The 21,249-nt window shown below is 34.9% G+C and overlaps 1 protein-coding gene across 1 annotated transcript; it reads left to right on the top strand.

Moving 5' to 3' along the window:
- The first annotated feature begins 13,345 nt into the window (after nucleotides 1-13,345).
- On the top strand, nucleotides 13,346-18,966 carry LOC120139382 (two-component response regulator-like APRR1). Its single transcript, XM_039154622.1, has 6 exons — nucleotides 13,346-13,953; nucleotides 14,833-14,994; nucleotides 15,105-15,238; nucleotides 15,392-15,559; nucleotides 17,212-17,296; nucleotides 17,936-18,966. The coding sequence occupies exons 1-6, from the start codon at nucleotides 13,797-13,799 to the stop codon at nucleotides 18,874-18,876; spliced, it is 1,647 nt and encodes a 548-aa protein (XP_039010553.1). The 5' UTR covers nucleotides 13,346-13,796; the 3' UTR covers nucleotides 18,877-18,966.
- Nucleotides 18,967-21,249: the final 2,283 nt, after the last annotated feature.

The raw sequence follows: 21,249 nt of genomic DNA, 5'->3' as shown, positions 1-21,249 counted from the left end.
TCGAGTAGGAACCACCGAAGAATGTAACTGAGGTGTGCAATTTTCTGGGACTTACTAGTTACTACAGATGTTTGTAAAAGGGTTTTCCATGATTGCCACTCTGATGAAAAAATTGTTGCAAAAAGGAGTGCCATTTGTTTGGGATGACAAGCGTCAGCAAAGCTTCGAGAGGTTAAAGAATATTTTAACTCAAGCACTAGTGTTGATGCAGCCAGAATCGGGCAAGGATTACACCGTGTTTAGTTATGCTTAATTAAACGGGTTGGGGTGTGTGTTGTTGCAAGAAGACAAAGTAGTCGTGTATGCATCCCGACAGCTCCACATAAGCATAACTACCCTACTTATGATTTGGAAGTGGCAGCTACGGTCTTCGCCTTGTAGATTTGGAGGCACTTTCTTTTCGGAGAAAAGTGTTACATCTTCAATGACCTCTAGAGTTTGAAATACTTACTCTCTTAAAAGGAGTTGAATTTGAGACATCGAAGTTAGATAGAGTTACTCAAGGATTATGAATGTGTGATCGACTATTATTCGGGTAAAATGAATGTAGTAGCTGATGCTTTACCCAAAAGACAGTGTCTGATCTTCAAGTTTTGCTTGCACGTTTGAGTTTGATCATTGATGGGGGATTATTAGCTGAGTTGTAAGTAGAGCCCAAATTGGTGAAGGAAGTGGAATAACTTTATAGGAGAGACACCTGTTTGTTTGGGCAAACCCGTCAGGTTGAGGCATCGGTTTTTGAATTGAAGAATGTGATGTGTTGTACTTTCAGGGATGGTTGTTTGTTCCGTATGTCAGTGAGTTATGATACAAAATCCTTGGAGAGGTGCACTATAGTCCTTTTTTAGTCCATCTGGGAGAAAACAAGATGTACCAAGACCTTTGTCAATTGTATTAGTGGTCGAGCATGAAAAAGGAAATATCTAAGTTTATGTTCGGATGCTTGGTGTGTCAATAAGTTGAGGTGGAATATCAAGTTCCATTGGGGTTACTCTAACCCATTCAGATTCCGTAGTGGGAGTGGAATAGGGTAAATATAGATTTTGTGATTGGGTTACCTGTGACGCGCTGGAAACATGACACCATTTGGGTAGTGGTCAACAGATTGACCAAGTCCGCTCACTTCCTACCGGTTCGCATAGACTTCACCGTAAAGAGATTGGCTAGATTGTACATTCAAGAGATAGTGAGACTGCATGGAGTACCGACATCGATTATCTCTGACCAAGATTAACTTTTTACATCGAGGTTTTGGAAGGCTCTTCATGAGGCTTTGGGTACCCGACTGTATTTTAGTACTGCTTTCCACCTGTAGACCGATGGTCAGTTAGAGAATATGATTCAAATCTTAGAGGGTATGCTCCAATGTTGTGTGATAGACCTCAAGAGCAGTTGGGAGGATCTTCTACCATTGGTTGAATTTGCTTACAACAATAGCCACTAATAAATCATTCAAATGGCTCCTTATGAGGCCTTGTATGGAAGGAAATGAAGAATGCCTTTATGTTGGACAAAACTCAGTGATAGGAAACTAGTTGGTCCTGATTTGATCTGAGAGGCGGAAGAGAAGGTTTGACTGATTCAAGATCAACTGAAGGAAGCTTTTGACTAGCAAAGATCGTATATGGATTTAAAATGTAAAGACATAGAGTTTGAGGTTTATGACAAGGTATTCCTAAAGGTGTCACCGTGGAAGAAAATGTTTTAGTTTAGACGAAAAGGAAAATTAACTTCGTGTTTCATTAGACCTTTTAAGATCTTTGAGAGGGTTAGACCCGTAGCCTAGCATTTAGTATTTCTTTCAGAGATAGAGCGCATCCACAATGTTTTTCACGTATCAATGCTTAGGAGGTATCATTCGGACATGTTTCATGTTATTCTGTTGGAGCAAATCGAAGTAAGTCAATGTATGACCTATGAGGATGAACCGATAAAGATCTTGGATTGGGAAGTCAAAGAGTTAAGAAAAAAGTGAATTCCCTTGGTAAAAGTTTTGTGGAGGAGCCATGGTGCTGAAGAAGCAGCGTGGGATACTGAAGAGGATGTGCAACTCTAGTATCGACATCTGTTCACTCAAGTAAATTTGGGGGATGAAATTTCTTTTAAGGAGGGAAGAGTTGTAATGCCCTGATTTCTGGGTTAGTAGTTTCGGGTAAACTCGAGTTAGCTTTAACTAGGTAAAGGAACCGTATTATATAATGAAGGCATGGTAGGGGATACACAAAAGATAATGTAATTCTTTCATCTCTTTTTCTTCACCATTATCCTCTTCTCATTCAAATTTCTCTTCTATTCTCCTCTTCTTTCCATCAAAGGTGAAAGTTTTGTTGTTGTTCATCCTAGGTCTGAAATTAAGAAGTTAAGTTTTGAAATCACCTCCTCTAGAGCTTAAAATTAAGGTCACAACCATGGAGTTTGGCCATGGTGGTCATAGTTGGGTTTAAGGAAGGTTTTGTTGGTTAGGTCTCATGGGTGGCTATAGACTCTCCCTAAGCTTTAGAAATTTCGTTCCTACCCTTTTTAGTATTCTATGGTGAGGTAATGACTCACTTCTATTGATTGTTCTAGTGAGAGAAGTAGGGGAAATCTCATGGGGCCAAGGAAAAGGAAATGATATACTTGAGTGAACTTGGGGTTGTTTTTACAACTCCTAAGAGAAAGGTAACACATTTTTTACCTTACCTTACTGCTTGTAGATCAATATGTATAATTTTGATGCATGTTTGGGTGTATGAACCTTTGTGTGTACTTGGGTGGGGTTTTAAAGCATGAAAATGAGATTTGTTGTTGTTCTTGCGTAAAGTAGTGGTCTTTTATGTTTCTTATGGACCAAATAAGCCTTAAACGCCACTTGGGGGCCTTAGGGACTCTTTAGGATCAATTTGGGGGACTTTAAGTGAGTGAAGTAGGGATTCTCGAGCAGGGGGTATCGGTGCTGGATGAACAATACCAATATTTCCCTTCGTGGAAGAGTAAATATTTAAATGTTTGAGAGGAAGGTATTGATACTCAACATGGAGTATCAATATTGTTCGTGTGGTATCGATACTCCGGGGTTAGTATTGATACTCGTGGTCCCAAATTTAATTCCATAATGCTATTTTGGTATCGATACTCAAGGAGGTATCAATACCAAGGGGTAGAATCGATACTCCCCATAGGGGTATCAATGCTAGGGTATTTTTTAAAACATTGAATTTAATTTTGGTATCGATACCGAAGGAAGTATCGATACTGAGGAGAGTGAGTATCGATACTCTCAGGCGAGTATCGATACCCACTTGAAATTTTGGGTAGTTTTGCTAGTTGATTTGGGAAAAGAGGGTTGGTTTCCGTTATGAGGTATATTCTTCCATAAGATTATAACTGAAAACCATAATTAAATGTGTGATAACATAAGATCTTAACGAGGTAAGATACCATAAGACTTAAGCCTTTGTGTGATACTCGGGAAACGACAAGGACACCCGAGTTAGTTAACAAAGTTAGTGTAATTGTGTAAGGATTATCTGGATATATTCAAAGTGGTACTTAGGCATTTAAATGCTAGTTGGACGTTGTGACAACGCTTTGTGACCTGGACTGTCACACCCCAATTTAGGGGCTAAAAATTAAGAAATTATATAGTATGGATTTTAATTGGTATTTTGGAAAAAATTGATGATTAAATTGTAAAATTTCAAAGTTTGCATACTATTTTAAGAAGTGTAGGAAATGCAGAGGCTAAACTCATAGTTTAACCATTTTTTTATATGTTGAAAATATAAACTCATTTCTCGTATGTTTCTGCAGAAAATGTTCCCATTTCCTCTTCCCCTCAATCCTCCTTTGAACTCCGATCTACTTACCGTCCGACCACTGTTTGACGAACCGAAACCACCATCGTGTTCGTTGACGACTGATGAATAAAACCCCCCAAACCTCTCATCGTGAATCGGCGTCGTACGTCGTTAATTTCAATCGGAAGTATTATCAGTTTTAACTGAATTTTTGTTGGTTTTTTGTCGATTCACGTCGATCCGACCATCCGTTTTCGACACCTCCCGCACCATCGTGTTCCTTGCATCGTTCTGAGTCCACCGGTGTCCTCTGTGTCTCCGTCATCGCCGGCGAGTGGAGGGGTGAGAAAGTCAAAGTTTTCGATGTTTCAGAATCGAGCTTTCCGTTATTCAAAATTTTGAATCGAGCTTGGTAAGTGTCTCAAAATGCCATAAAATAATTTTTAGAAATTTTTTCGAAAATTTTTGGACACTCCATGGCGTCGGCACGGGCGTATACAGAAAAAAAAACCCGGTTCGACCCGGCCCGTTAACCGAGCGTTGAACGTTGACTGCATTGATCGTTGACCGTCGTTGACCAGAACTTTGACCTGAGTCCTTTTTTGGGGTCCATTTCACCAAATTCAAACTCATTAAGCTATTTTTCACAAATTTATCATCATATTCGATTCATTTTTCAGAATTATGCCCTGTTTTTTATTAAATTTATATTTTTATGTATTTGAGGAATTATTGGAAGTTGAATTAAGTATCATGGGCGTTCGAATAGAATTTAATGGTCGATCAGTATTGTATGGAAATCGAGGTAATACATTACTACCTTTTCATGCTTTATGGAACATGTTGGTATTGGTAAATGCATGAATGAACATGTTTGATCTCATTTGGGTTTTTAATTAATTCATACACTCGATATTAATGTGGTAAAAATTTGATAATTGGATAAGGCTCGTATGACCAATATAAGAAATTGAGGGATTATTAGAATTAAATTACAAGTTTTGTGATTAGTGATAAAGGAATCAGCCCTGGATATGTAACTTATTTTTTTATATCATCAAAGGTTAAATGTTAAAGGTACTTGGACAAGAAATTATGAGAATACTCCGGTTTGGTAAAATTACGAATATACCTTTATGTTGTAAAATGAAAAGAATTTCCCTAGAAGTTGGTTAATAACTCTGAAAAAGACATATTGAGCTGATGAAACTATTGATGTGTATGCAAATTGCTAGTTTTGCTTAGAAAATATAGATAACTGATTTTTAACCCGATGAAACTATTGATGTGTATGTAAATTGCTAGTTTTGCTTAGAAAATATAGATAACTGATTTTTAACCCCAAGAGGGTTTATGCAAGATATTGAAAGCCTGTTAAGGAATTATTTCAAGATCAGAGAATGTTCGGGAAAGCAATTGACCATAGGATCTCTAAATTATAATTATTTTCGTTAAGAGTTAATACCAAAATTATTTGGTTAAGAAATTATGAAAATGCCCTTGAGAAGTAAAAATTGATCGAGTTGACCCTGAATGAGAAAGTACCATGAGATTTCGTTCTTAACCCGATAAATTACGGATTTAATTGTTAATATCATGTTTTCATACAGAAAAATTATGATATTCCGTTTGTAAAGTTTGAGAAAGCTATTGACCCGAAAATCTCCGAGTTATGAGTAAATACCTGAAGAATGATTTATCGATGGTGCTCTTTTGTCAGAATTGTTTGAAATGACTGAAGTAAATGATAAGATTAAATTAAATAATAAGAACGGATGGAATGAAAAGATTTAAATACCCTAGATTTGTAAAATGACCAAAATACCCATGTAATGGAAATGACTCAAGAATATCACCAAGCCCAGGAATGAATAGATATCCTCAAACTTTGAAATGAATGAAAAAACATTTAGCACCAAAATAACCAAAATGCTTTATGGTATAGACTAAGTAAATATTTTGGATTAATTAAGGAATCCAAATAAACATGGGTGTTTAACTACCCTTAAAAGTTATGGAATTCAGCTTAAGTAAGTTGACCAATGCTAATGATATGTCAGTACCTAAACAACATAGGTATCATTTGAATATGTGTTCGTATTCTCAATTTTGTTCGATGATAATTTTGGAAGTACTCAGCTCAGCTCAACTATAGATCACATCCGGTACTAAAAAAATGGATATTCGTTAGACAAATCAACTGCGAAGACCAAATTGAATTGAACGGAAGTACATTATGTATCCGAAATTTAGAAACGCCTGGATTACCCTGGAAAACCCTGAAGTAACTGGAATAGACTTGACTGCTAAATGAATTAAGTAGCCTCAAGGACTGAGGATTAAGTAAGTGATTTAGATGAGTCTGGAAATGCTAATGAACATACATGATGTAATGTTCTTATGGGTCATGAACTACAAATCAAGCACGTCAGTATTTCATGATATCTTCGAAGTGTGAAAATAAAATAAAGAGCATTGGAATCTCTGTTAGTTTCCTTAAGATCTATTTAGCAATAATTCCGAAGATGATCTATAGATAAGAATTTTGGTATTAAAAAGTAAATACACTGGAAGGACAATGAATTGACTAGTCGACAAGCATTAGTTCTAGTAGTTATTCATCTGGAGTTGTTTGATAATCCAATCAATCGACATAGATTGTAAAGGTTATGAATCTTCGTTCTCCCTTATCAGCTCAAACCATTCTGGGAATATCTAAAAACACAAGTAAATCATATATAAAGGATTTCTGAATACCACTATGATTACGTTGAGCTTCCAAAAAAAATCCGAATAATATATGATCCTGATAAATCATATTTTGAATAACTGATGATTCTGTCAGTTAATGAACTCTTCCAACAGTGATTTTAAGTTCTGACATTCTATCGGTAAACTGAAGATCCGTGTCTCTCTACCCGATAAGATTATCCAGTATCTCTAATAATATCTGTAAACACTAGTGTGTTCCCTAATTACATGAATGTTTTATTTGATTTCCAATTTGAATTATGTTCTGATTTCTGATCTGAATTTTGTTCTGATTTTTGATATGGATTCTGTTCTGATATATGATATGAATTCTGTTTTGATTTTTGATATCTCCGTTTATTGACGGAAAAATGTTTTGTTCGAGGGTATTGTTGGAGGAAGTATATATGAAGGCTCCTCGACTTTGTGCACAGGGCTTTATTATTGTGCCGAGGTTGTATGGTTCTTGGGAACCTACACATTATGTTGTGTTCGGTTGAAGGGATTACAATGGATTTTGCTAAATAAAAATATGTTTTTAAAAAGATTTGTATCTTTTCACTGGTTTTGAGGGGACACACTAAATAATCTATTCTGATCTTCTGAACCTAGACATCCGAAATATTTCCATCTGAACTGAATACTATCTGTTACTACTTGAGATATCAATGGGACCTAAGCTCAGCCTAAAAATCTATAGACATCTGAAACAATAATGAAATATATGTTTATCTGTATATGCACATTCTTCAGCTTCACATGGTAGTTCTGTATTACTGGGCTTTCCAAAGCTCACTCTGTTACTCACCTTTGCAGGTTAAAAGAATTGTACCAGTACAGATATCGACTTCAGTAAGGGAGTTCTTCCGGCGTTGTTATCAGAGTATGGTACATGTGATTAGGGGGCATGTAATTGTATTTTGTTTTATATATATGAGTCTGAAAAATCTGTTTTATTTTTTAATACTAATAAATGATTTTGTGAATTTACATGTTATGATAAAAAAATTTAAATTTTCCACTATTTTTATGGTGGGTCGCTCCGGTGGCCCTAAAGTGACACCCCAGATCGGATCGGGTTACCCGTATCAGTCTGAGGGGGTTACATGGACACGTCCTAAGTACTCTAGAGGGGTAGACTAGCCGGGTGAAGTACCGACGCTTTGTGAATCGGACTTAACCCGAGATTTAGGGAGACATTGATGCTAAGTGACCCAGGTATTCCTTAAGGTTTGTAGTAAGTAAAGAGGGGTGTAAGTTTTGTGAGACTGAGTGACCCTGAACTGCACCATGATACTTACTTGATTATGCTCTAGTGTTTGCAATTGTTCATGACCATACTTGTAGCATGTTTACATGTTGAATGCATGTAGTATAATAGGGTTATTTATGTGGCACTAAGCTTGTGAACTCAGCGTATGAAATTTATTTTCGTGCTCTGGTTTTTAGTGTCAGATGAGAAGCTCTTCACTAGACTCAGATTACCAAACCTAGCCTCTTCAAAGTACATCTCGAGTATTTTAGTGGGCATGTACTGTCATAGACCCTTATTTTATATTTGAGTCGTAAACTCCGTATTTTTGTTTTGTTGTTATACTTTGGAGACTTTTGTTGAGAACTCCCTCATATTGAAACACCTATATTTTGTATACATTTTGTATTATGGGATATCCTTATGTCGATTCAATTGAATGATTTAAAAAAATGGTTAGCCACTTACATGGTTCCATGTGACATCATAATCTGCCGATTTTCAGGTTGGATTGGATTAGGATGTTACAAGCGTGGTGATGATAGAAGTTTGATAAGGATGATAAGGATAGTCTTTAGGCTTAAGAATGATGATGATGGCGTGAAGATGGTGGTGATCTTATGAAATGGTGATGGACGTTTGGTAGGGTGGAAATGAGGGATAAATTAATCTTAGATCAATGATGAACCTATACTATAAAGAGTATAGACCTTTTATTTAGAGAATTAGGAACCACAAGTATCAAGAAATGGGGATGACACCATAAGTACAATATGTGATAAGTCGATAATATTGTTAAAAGAACAATTAGAGAAAAAAATATGACAAATATGTTTTAATTGAAACTAATGAGTTGATTACAACATGCTAAGGCATTGCTTATTTATAGGCTTAAAACATACTAAGTTACTATTCTTAAACAACTCAATTGAATCAAAAAGATACAACTATACACATAGACCCAATCAAACCCGTAAAATCACCAGTTATTATTAAAAAACATAATCTCACATAAAATTATGGAACAAATTAAAATCATAGATGAAAAATGAAATATATAAATAATATTTACATATTTTAATAAAACTTACCTAAAAAATCTTGTTTGGGAAGCTTTACTTTGTTTACTCTAAATATCTATTTTTTTTCTCAAAGAGAATACATTATTTTGCACAACTTTTTTTATATGATAAGGTGTTAATGCCACTATCACCCTCTTCGACCAATAATATGCTATCCCTCATCTGTTTCACTGTTCGACCAATGGAAGTACATGCAGCCGTGGAAGTTGTTTGGGGCTGATGAAAACATCCAAGAGTTATTCATTGTGATGGTCGAATCATCAAATTCATCCACAACAGAAATTGATTTTAATATTTTCTCTTCTTCTTCTTTGTATCATAGTATGCTTTTATTAAAGGGTAAACTAAAAAAATGGTCACTAATATTTGTGTGAGCTTTTGATTTCCTATTGAAGTTTTAAAAGCAATAAATCAGTCACTAAAATTATCAATTTGTTACAAATTGGTCACTTGGCGTTAACACCGTTAATAGGTGTGACGGAAAGCACAACTGGAGCATTAACTACTTATTTGGATCACCACGGTGGAGATTCAAATGCCTTTAACAGTCACCTCTTCGCATTCAAATAAAAACCCAATCCGTAAACTTAATTTATCTTATTTTTATTTTTATCTTTTTTTTTAAATTTATCAGAAAATTCCAAAAAAATCCAGTTAAGGTGAAGATGGAAGACTCCATGAAGAGCCGACTAATAGGGGGAATACCCTGAGCGATTGCTCATGACCCTAACTTTTCAATTTTACTTTTTATTTTTATAGTTTAGGCCCTTAAGGTTTCAATTCTATTTTTTTATCTTTATAATGAGACCCCTAATTTTTTGTAATCTCACTTTTTTACTTTTATAATTGAGACTCCTAATTTTTTCAATCTCACTTTTTACATTAATAATTGAGGCCCCTAACTTTTTTCAATCATACTTTTTTACCTTATTGAGCGAGGTCCCTAATTTTTTTAATTTCTATTTCTAACTTTATAATTGAGATCTTTAATTATTTTTATTCTCATTTTCTACATTTATAATTGAGACTCTAATTTTTTAAATTTCGCCTTTTACTTTTATAATTTATCCCCCTAATTTAATCATTTCTCTACTATTTATTAATGTAATATTAAATTAATTGTTGAAGTAACATAATATACTTTCGTTCTATATCGCTCAAGGCCTTGAAAATGTCTGATACGACTCTGACTCTAGGGATGTTCTACTTTGCAACTGTGGACACCCAATTAAGGTGACCACTGCTTGGGCGAATGAAAATTATCGGAGGAGGTTCTTTGGTTGTCGAAATTATAGAAGGAAGATGACAAAAAATGTAATTTTTTTTAATGATTCTCCTATGGTGCCTTGGGTTGTTTGAGTTTCAGACCATTCTTTTCTTACATTTTTCTCAGGTTGTTGAAGCGCCTAATGTCAGTTGGGAAGATACTGGAGGCCTTGAGAATGTTTAAAGGGAGCTTCAAGAGGTAATACTCCAAGGAGGTTTTCATTTCTTTACTTAACCGTTTCTCATAAAAAAACTTAACCAATGTTATATTGGTGCTTAGATTGTTCAGTGGAGCATCCTGAAGTTTGGGATGTCACCCTCAAAGGGAGTACTATTCTATGGCCCTCCAAGCCATGGTAAAACACTTTTGGCCAAAGTTATTGCTAATGAGTGCCATGCAAACTTTATTAGCGTCAAAGGTCTAGAGCTACTTACAATGTGATTTGGAGAGAGTGAGGCTAATGCCCGTGAACAAGGCACTCCAGTTTACACTTTGTGTCCTCGTCTTCGATGAACTTGACTCGATTGCCACCCAAGAAAATGATTAGGTGGTGATGTAGTAATATGGGTTTTAATGCATGAATTGTTTCTATCAAGGAAAATATGCTTGTCTTTGTACCCAGTTGGGGTTGTTTACCTTTCCCTTCCATCTTCACCTTGAGTTTTTTCTTACGGTTTTTTCAAGAAATTTTGAATAAAAGAAATAAAGATAAAATAGGATAAATTAGGTTTAGGGATTGAGATTTTATTTAAAGGTGAAGAGGTGATCGTTGAAGACATTTGACTCTCCACCGCGATGATCCAAGTAAGCAGTTAATGCTTCAACTTTGCTTTCCGTCACACCTATTAACGGTGTTAACGCCGGATGATCAATTTACAATAAATCAATAACGTTAATGATCAATTTGTTACTTTTCAAACTTTAATAGAGAAAAAAATTTACTCAAATATTAGTAATCATTTGTATAGTTTACCATTTATTAAAATTATCAATATGCAAGAGGATTTTAGAATTTATTATAAAAAAGTCTTCAAATTTTTATAAATAAATTTGTAGAAATTCCATTTCTTTTATTTCATGACTTAATCGATTTTGATTAACTCGTCCTGTTTTAAATATTTTAGGGGTACAATACATAAATGGTCCCCTAACTATAGAATGATGTTTTGATAAGTAATCTATCTATTAAAATTTATAAAATGATCCATCGACTATAAGGCGTTGCTTTGTTGAGTCCAGTGATAGATTTGAAACTATTTGCAAGGATAGACACACATATATAATAACACAAATTTTTTTGAGTGGAGTGAGCACAAATAAAATTTTGAGTGGACACCAGTATTAATAAAATAAGTAACTAATAAAAGAAATTCGGATTTCAAGATGAGAACGTGCCCACCGTCATATACTTGTTGATCCACCACTAGATGAGTCCCTCAACTATTAAAAGTTACAAAGGGATCATACGACTATTTATATGTTCCAAACTCGTCTATTTTCGTAAAAAATTTACAATCGTCTGAGCTGAATGTTAACTTGCTGACTAAGATATGATAAAATATGATCTTAGAAGCGTTTGAACAAAATAGTCATTTGAGATTTTAAGATCATATTTTATCATATCACATTCAACATGTTAAAATTCAACTCAGACGATCGTAAATTTTTTAACGAAAATAGACGAGTTTGGAATATATGAATAGTCAGGTGATCATTTTATAACTTTTAATAATTGAGCGATTCAAAAAAATAATATCTTATAATTAAAAGACCATTTTATAATTTTTAATAGATAAAAAATTAAATAAAATAATACCCTCTAATTGAGGAACTATTTGTATATTTTACCCCATATTTTATAACCTAACGCAAAAATGATAGAAAAGCAATCATTTAGCTAATTATAAATAAACGCAATTAAAGCTTTACGGACTCGTGTTCCGTTGCAATTGGCTTTCCACGTTACCTTTCCCATCTTACCCTTTCGCTTTCTCTTCCACTTTTCTTTCTATGTTGTCCCACTTTTTGCCACGTCATTGTCTGTCTATCTTATTCATATATGCGCATTACGCAGTCCACTTCCCCCACATTCCCTTTTAATCAAACGCTCCAAATCTATTTAGGTGGGGATTGGTTCGCAAGAATCTCTTAAAATTAAGGAGAATTGTAATATAATTTCACCGTTTTTTTATGTTTGGTTCAAATTTTTAAAGCGAATTGGAATCACTCATGATTTTAACTTTTCATCAATTCAATGATGGAATTCAATTCCCTTGTTGGAGGGAATTGAAATTTGACTATACTATCATCATCAATCTTTTGATAACTTATTTATATATTGAATAAAAATATTTTATTATTATTTCAGGTCGGGTTGAGTTTCTAATTTATATATTCGAGTTGGGTCGGGTGAAACTTTATTTTGGTCGGGTCGGTTTTTTTAAGTGTGATATTCGGTTCGGGTCGAGTTCGGGTTTAGGGTGAAAAATACCCGACCCGACCTGAAAATATATATAATTTTACCTTATATATTTAGGAATAATTACAATAATACTCCTCTATATATAATTTTTTTCAATTAAGTCACTGTTTTTATTGAATAAAAATATTTTTTTTATTATTTCGGGTCGGGTCATTTTTTTAAAGTGTGATATTCGGGTCGGGTCGGGTTCGGGTTTAGGGTGAAAAATATCCGACCCGACCAAAAAAATATATATTTTTTTTCAAAAAATATTTTTTTTATTATTTCGAGTCGGGTCGGATTTTCAATTCATATATTCGGGTCGGGTCTCAGATGAAGGTTCCCTTGTTCTCGGGTCAAGTCGAGTAGACAAAAAACCCGACCCAACCCGACCCATGACCATTTCTAATTGGGATGATTTTAAAATAATCAATCAATAAAATTAAAATTTAATATTTTTTAAAATTTTATAATATATTATTACATGTAATTTATAAAACAAACTAAAATTAAACAAAAAAAAGGGTAATCTTATCATTTTACATTACTGAAATCAAATTCATCTGACATATCTACGAATCAAACAGAATATGAAATTAAATTTTGATTCAATTTTCTGCCAACCAAACATAATATAGAATTGAATTCTAATTTATCACATATTCTAATTTACTCATAAACATTCTAACGAACCAAACTACGCATTAAATTATGCTGTTGGAGTTAGCCACTCCATGATTCCCCAATTATATTATATCTCCTAAAAATTGTCTGAAAAATAAGACACAACAGAACCCAAAGCAAGACCGTAATTCAGAAACCCTCTCCTTTGCCCCTTCCCCTTTGGCGTTATGTTAATTTGTATCAGATCCTTGGTGAGCTTAAGTCTGAGCCGTTGATGGCTATCTCCATCGTCATCACCCACCGTCTGATTGGGTCCACTTGAGCTTTTGCTTGCCGTTTATGGAAAGGGATTCAATAAAAAAAAAAGAAGTGGAAATACGGACGGGTGAAAGGGGATTCAATCTGAAAATGTTCTCTGGAAAATTGAAAACCCTAACACCAAGTTTGTTGCCAATTCAGATTGTTGGAGAGAAGAGAGCTATATTGGGGTTTCTCTAGTACTTATCCTTTTTTGTAAATTTTTAATTTAGAAAAAAGGGTTTCTTGTAAAAAAAGTGATTTTTTTCTGGGTTTAGGAAATATGGAGAGCAAAGAATTGAATTTGAATAAAGAGTGTAAAGCAGAAGGATCCGGAAATGGGTTTATAGATAGGAGCAAAGTGAGGATTTTGCTATGTGACAATGATACCAAGAGTTGTGAGGAAGTTTTTTCACTTCTGTTGAATTGTTCTTATCAGGGTATACTTCACTCCTGTTATTGTTTATTTTTCTTTTCATCTTTTATTGAGTTGTATTCTATTTTTTTTGTATCTTTATTTGTACTTTTTTATGTTGATCTTCTTGTTGTTGTTGGTTTGTGTGTTGGATATTGGGTATTTGAAATCAAATTCCATGTTCTATATCTGTAGACTGTTTTGCATTAATTTATTTGTTGCTTTGATTTTGTCATTGTGTGATCTAGATGGTATTTGAAGTGTAGTGGATGATACTGGTTGAATTTTAATTTAGAAAATTGAGCATACGCTTATTTGTTTTGTTTCCCCCCCCCCCCTGAAACTAGTCTTCTGTTTTGATTTGCTTTGATCCTGGGAAGCTCAGTTTTCATCACTTGATAGAAAGGATATTTGGGCTATACATTTAATTGCCTTGCCTGGTCGTCTTCTAGATCCTTGATTCTCATGCTTTGCCTTGTAAATAAACAATTGTGTACAGCCCCAGTGAGATTTTTGTAGGATGTGGATAAGAAATGAATTCTCTTGTGAGGAATCACCAGTTAAAGAGAAATTGGAACATGTTATGTTTGTTTGGACCGGGGCCGAGTATGTTATACCTAGAGCCTTTTGATACGTAGAATAATAAGAGTAGAAGAAGAATGAAAATCACATGGGTGACATTATCAATTGAGTTTTGTTCCCTTAGTGACAATCCGCTGACCTAAATAAGGATTTTCATAAATCTTAGAGCATGTTTTCGAGTCCTGGTTTAGGTTGCTTCTACATTTTGTAGCAATCAACTATTTAGCTATCTACCATGACTATATATTGCGTTCAGGAGTGTTTTTTGTATGTTTACTTTTTGAAGTAACGTGTCAGCTTTATGATTATGCTACTTTTACAGTGACCTCAGTAAGGTCTGCCAGACAGGTTATTGATGCACTGAATGCTGAGGGTCCCGAAATTGACATCATACTTACTGAAGTTGATCTCCCAATGATCAAAGGAATGAAGTTGTTAAAGTACATTACGCGCAATAAGGAACTGTGCCGCATTCCTGTTATTAGTAAGTTTGTCATGTACCTTCTTTTCTTCAGCCATCCAACTTTCGTAATTTTCCTTTTCGCGTTTGTGGACTGATTTTTTTATATATTTTTCTTTCTTTGCTATGATAAGTGATGTCGGTCCAGGATGAGGTCTCTATTGTTGTTAAGTGCTTGAGGCTCGGTGCTGCTGACTATCTTGTCAAGCCTTTACGAACTAATGAATTATTGAACTTGTGGACACATATGTGGAGAAGGCGGCGCCAGGTTTGTGGACCTTTTTTCTCCTATATTATAAAATTAGATCCATTCCATTGGACTGATAGTCCCATCAACAGCCATTGCTTCACAGGTTTATTTTGTATTATGGGGATGTGAATCAATAACCATTTATACTAACTAAGATGCTTTCTCTGGCAGCTTGGTCTGGCGGAAAAGAATATCTTAAACTGTGAATTTGATGTAGTGGCATCAGACCCTAGTGATGCCAATACAAACAGTACTACTTTGTTCTCGGATGACACAGATGAAAGGTCCCGGAAGAGCTCTAATCCAGAGATGGAAGTTTCAACACATCAAGAAGATGAAGTGAGTATTGATGTTGGATTGCGAAAAATGTGCTATTGTGCATTTAAAATTCAGGAAAAACATGTTTTTACTCTACAGTATGAGATACTGAACTCTTATGCTATAGTAAATGACATTGCAAATTGCAATTATGTGGGCATGAGAGTTTTATTCCACTATAAGTAATAATTGCAATTATGTGAGCTCTAAAAAATTATATTCATTTGTCTGATTTCTGCATACAATATATTAGTTGAAGACGTGGAATTAGTTATTCAACTTGCTTAGTTGCAGTGAAGTGATTGTATCTTCCAAGAATGAATAGAATAAAACTACAGCCAACCCCCAGCTCCTCCCTCAAAAAAGGGGATGGGGTGATAAAGTAAAATACTTGGAGTCATGTTCCGTGGATTTTCAATCCGGGTATATAGACATGCTATCCTCTCTTATTTCATAATCATATGGGCTGCTTAATGTCGCCCCAGCCATCTTTACTAAACTGATTTGAAGGAATACTTCAATTGCTTCATATTGATCATATGTTATTCAGAAAGAAAAAAAATGTAGCCCCGTATATTATATTTTACCTTGGATTTTGAACTCCATAAACATGGTTTCAGCCTTTTCTGATGCTATTGATACCCTATTCTCAACTTTGAGAGGTTTAAGACATGAAGCCTTTTGTTAATGTCCCACATTTCCAGTTACGCTCTTAGTTGCTTGATTTTCGTAGTGATTTGATATTTATTCATTTACCATATAGAATTAACTGAACTGTAGAGAGCAACCTATATACCAAAAAGTAGAGAAATGATGTTCATTGATTGAGTGGGAATTTAAGAAATAACCTTCTTAACATATGATGGCATTCCCTCCTTCCTTTCATAATCCATTTGCATGAATTCAAGCTTGGCAAATAACGTTGTGTATCTTCTGTCTGTAATGATCTTAACTGAGTTTAGAAAGCAAAACGTGTGGTTTAAGGGTATTTTCATTATCCTCTTCCTGTTTGTGTTGTTTCTGTTAACATTATTCCTTTGTTCATTTTATGAAACCATCTGTGCCTGAGTTATTATTAGTATTTGGAACCTGTAAATCATAAGATATGAATATGATCTTCGCAGAATTTTAAATTATAGGCATGTTGTTTGGGGGGGGGGGGAAAGAAATTACTGTATGAAAAGGGAACAGAAAAGAGAACTAGCCTTGACCACACTATATCCAACACCTAAAATATGAAGTGTTTAATGAATGTTTTTATACGTGAATGCTTTTTGTCATGAATATGTGTGTTTAATATGAGCAATAAATGTAGCAAACTTAACTTGAGAAATAAATGAATTATTGTGGTCAACCTTTGGGCAAAATAACTTGAGAGATTCTATGTGCTAAAAGAAGCAACTGGCGTACCAAATTGAAATTCAAAGGAAAATGAAAATTATGATTTCAGATTTGCGAAGTCTCAAACTATTTGGTCCTCCATAAAGATATATATGATTATTTAAATTTGAAGAACTATCATCAAGCATGCTGTTTGATGCTTTCTGCAAAACCCGGAGGCAATGTTTGTGCATGTCATTGTATGTACTTAATATTGGAAATGTATGGTTCATCTATGATGTTACAAATCAAATGTATGGTTTGTGTTCATACAAGTATTTTTCCTCTTTCAGTCTGCTGCTGTTACTGCCGAGCCTCCTCAGACTGAATCACCAGAATGTCGTCCTGATGTTCCTGGAATAAGTGATCGCAGAACAGGTTGATTTCTCTTAAGCTGCTTCTTGCATCAAACTTGTTCGGTTGTCCCTTGAATACGGCTTGTCTTATTGTGTTAAGCTTACGGAATTCTCTTCTATCAATGGATAGCTATTCTTAGGAATAGTGTGATATGGCATCATTTTGTCTGTCTATTTTCATGTTCTATAAAAAAAAACAATGTCTTTAGTTTGAAGTGAGTTCGCATAATGTTTTGTCTATGAATGCACAGGATATTATCGTGGTCTACCATTAATCAAATCAGACGGTTTTTCTTTATCTTTGAATCGAAATTAGCATTCAAAAGAACGAGTACTGACTTCATGAGATTCTCTGAAGTTTGATACAGGATTTAATTCAAGTTTATTTGATGGCTAGATTTTTATAACACTACATGCATGCTTTGGCATTCGAGGCTTCTCAAACGGATACTGGCTTGTTGATTTACATGCTTGAACCATAATTATTGCTGAAAAATCTGTTTTCTCTCGAATTTATAGTTCATTACAATGTGAGTACTGTTTATCATGCCAATAACACTGCAATTCAGGAAAAGCATGACTGGTTCTCTTCTGGTTTCCAACCTTGTTCATTCTTGGATTTCTCTAACTATAGAGTTGTTGGAATGTTTATATTTTGCAGGGCAATTTTCATCTGTCCCGAAGAAGAGTGAGCTAAGTATCGGTGAGTCATCAGCCTTCTTTACTTATGTGAGGTCAAGTGCAGTCAAAAACAGCAGTACTCAAGTGGCGTCCTCTAACAATGAAAACGCTGCTCAAAATAAGAGCATTGAAGAGAATCTTCCACAATCATGTCAACAAGTGGTGAATGACACCCTACCTGAGAATAGTGAAACATGGGAAAACAACTCTCTAGGTGACGATTTTCGTAGCAGCAGTAGTATTCCAGATTCCCTTTCCTTGGAGAGGTCCTCTAGTCCCATGTTGGTGGAATTTAAGGAACACAAGTTTTCTCATTCTCAGGTACTTGTGCCTCCAAGAAGTGAACCTCAACATGATGCCTCAGGGTTACCTGCACAAAGTGCCTATCTACACTACATGTCTGGAGTTTTAAATCAAGTTATGATGCCATCATCGACTCAGTTGTTTCAGAACAATCTCCACGACCTTCATAATCATACAAGCTCTGCTATGATGCCTCGTTATAATCATCTTCAACAATGCCTTCCCCATCCTCATGTAAGCAGGATGGCACCGTTTCCATACTATCCAGTTAATATGTGTGTGCAGCCTGGTCATCCACCAACTGGTCACATGTGGTCATCGTTTGGGAATTCATCTTCCAGTGAAATGAAACCAAGTAAGGTTGACAGAAGAGAGGCAGCGTTAATCAAATTTCGGCAGAAAAGGAAGGAGCGGTGTTTTCATAAGAAGATCAGATATGTTAACAGAAAGAGGCTAGCTGAAAGAAGGCCTCGAATGAGGGGACAATTCGTGAGGAAGAACGGTGTAACCGTTGATCTCAACGGCCAACCTGCTTCTGCTGATTATGACGAGGATGAAGAAGAAGAAGAGCAAGCATCAAGGGATTATTCACCTGAAGATAATACTTCTGGATGTTGATGTTTGCTATCATACCCATTCGCCGTGTTTTTGTTTGTGCGTGTACCTCTTCTGGTTTTCACCATGGATGAATGAGAACTAGTTGCAGTGTACCAAATATCAATAAGGTGAAACAGGGCAGTTCGATCAGGGTGCCTAAGTTAACCCCGGCTTACCTTATTCACGGTGAAACCGGCGGGTTACAACGAAATGCAAAACATTGGAGCAATTTCTTTGTATTGGTGTTGCTCTTACTTCCTGTTCCGGTTGCATTGAAGTGCAGAGTTGGTGATTATTTATAGGATTCAACGTGAAAAAAATAGCACAAACAAGAAATGGATCCTTGTATATTTTTTCTGTAGGTGGCCGCTGGAATTTGAATTTCAAAACATATTTAGAAATATGACATGTATGATTATTTTTCAAATCCTTAAATCTGATAGATATCTATATAGAAATGATTTTTACTTTATTTTTAAATTAGATAAATTTATAATTTTAGTCTTCTGATTATATATTAAATTTGAATCTTAATTAATTATTTATAATAGGTTTGATATAAAAATAAGTGTACAAATCATATTATAAGTTAGTTTTAGGTGTGAATTTTTTTTTGTAAACAGTATTATCGCAAATCATCTCTAACCTAAAATCCTAAATCACAACTCAATCTCATCTCCATCTCTCACTCTCTAGGTGACATCCGTCCCCATCTCCGACAAAATCCGTCTATTTCCATCTCTCAGAGCAACCCTCACAACCATTCACGGTCAGAAATGGAAAATCAACCACCGAGGGTTAGTTTTTTTTAATCTCTTATTTTTATTTTGAAATTTTTGTATTATTATTAGATTTTTCTTATATTGATGATAAATTTACTGGTAATTTCAATATATATATATATATATATATATATATATATATATATTAACCATTTCACTGAGATTGCTTAGTAAATTCATTCGGTTGCTGCCAATACTGCTAAACTATTTAGTCTTTAACCCTGTGAAGTTATTATTTGTCTTTGTTTTGTCTTTTTGTTGAAGAAACCCTAAATCGCAACACCAAATTCACAACGCGAAAATCGCAACACGATTTTAGTTCCGCGTTGCGATTTTCATTTTCGCGTTGCGAATTTAAGTTTCAGAAACTTCTTTTTATTCTGCAAATTGAAACTTGAATGAATTGCATTACTTCAACCAAAAAATAAAGACAAATACTAACTTCACAGTGTTGCTAATTTAAGTTTCAAGAATAAACTACTACTCTTTATGTTGTCCTTGAACCTGCACTAAACCTATATGTTGTCCTTTTAAATGTTTATATAAGTTCTTACTTCTGGAATGTTATCTGATGCATTTTGTGAACTATGATGGAATTATGACTTGGGTGAATACCGTGCTAGTTTGAAACATATTTGGCTTTGTTTTCATTGTTTAATATCATGTCTGTTTATAGTGTATAATTTGTAGTTTTTGGTATATCTAACTGTATGTTTATTGTTTTTGTAGAATTTTTTTGGTTGCATTGACCTTAAGGAATAAATTAAGCCTAGCCACTAAAATTGCGTCGACGCTTACACCTCTACAAAGAAAATTGTTTGAGGATACTTGCTTCGGGCCATGGCTGAAAGTGCAACATACGGGTGGAGATGCTATGTTGACACATTTGTTTCTTCAGACCATGACTAGCGATCTACCCGAGGGGATATAACGTAGTGATGGGGAGATATGGTTTCATTTTCCTCCGGTACATACATGTGTTGGGCGGGAGCAGTTTTGCTTAATCATTGGTCTACGCTTCGGACACGATGATGTAGGTCGGTACACTAGTCATATCGCCCGCCCATCATGGTTATCCCGGGTTTTTCCTGAGCTGGCAAAGTCAAAGCCGAGTTTACACGTTGACGACTTGAAGAGATTATTTGATAAAGATGGTTTTACTCGGATGGATGACCTTGATGTTGTCCGAGTATGCTATTTATTACTTTTGCATGCCGACTTTTTAGGTAAAGAGGGCAGACAACCTATCTTCGAGGACCTAATATTATTGGTAGAGGACCTAAATGCGTGGAACCTATTTCCATGGGGTTCATATCTATGGAAAGCTACTTGGAAGAAGTTGTCGTCTGCCTTTGAGGACCGGAAAAGTTTGTGGGGCGATGGTTCTAAATACACTTTGACAGGCTTTATTTGAGCCTTTAAGGTAAGAATTTCTATATAATGTTTCCAAAATTATAATTAATTATTTAACAATTACTAATGTTTGTGTATTATATTGTTTGTAGATTTGGATATTTGAGGCTTTCCCCAGCATGCGGACATATACGATAAAAAGATCAAATAATATTCTTAAGGCTATTACCTGGAAGAGGATCCGCATGTTGGATTGGGA

This window comes from Hibiscus syriacus, unplaced genomic scaffold (genome assembly GCF_006381635.1).
Source record: "Hibiscus syriacus cultivar Baekdansim isolate YM2019G1 unplaced genomic scaffold, ASM638163v2 tig00110745_pilon, whole genome shotgun sequence".
Classification (NCBI taxonomy): Eukaryota; Viridiplantae; Streptophyta; class Magnoliopsida; order Malvales; family Malvaceae; genus Hibiscus; species Hibiscus syriacus.
This window is presented reverse-complemented; position numbering and strand designations above follow the sequence as displayed.

Excerpts from the sequence above, each read along its gene's own strand:
- LOC120139382 (XM_039154622.1), top strand. The coding sequence starts at position 13,797 with ATGGAGAGCAAAGAATTGAATTTGAATAAAGAGTGTAAAGCAGAAGGA. Across the intron at positions 14,995-15,104 it reads GTGCCGCATTCCTGTTATTA|TGATGTCGGTCCAGGATGAG; the intron begins GTAAGTTTGTCA and ends TGCTATGATAAG. Across the intron at positions 15,239-15,391 it reads TGTGGAGAAGGCGGCGCCAG|CTTGGTCTGGCGGAAAAGAA; the intron begins GTTTGTGGACCT and ends TTTCTCTGGCAG.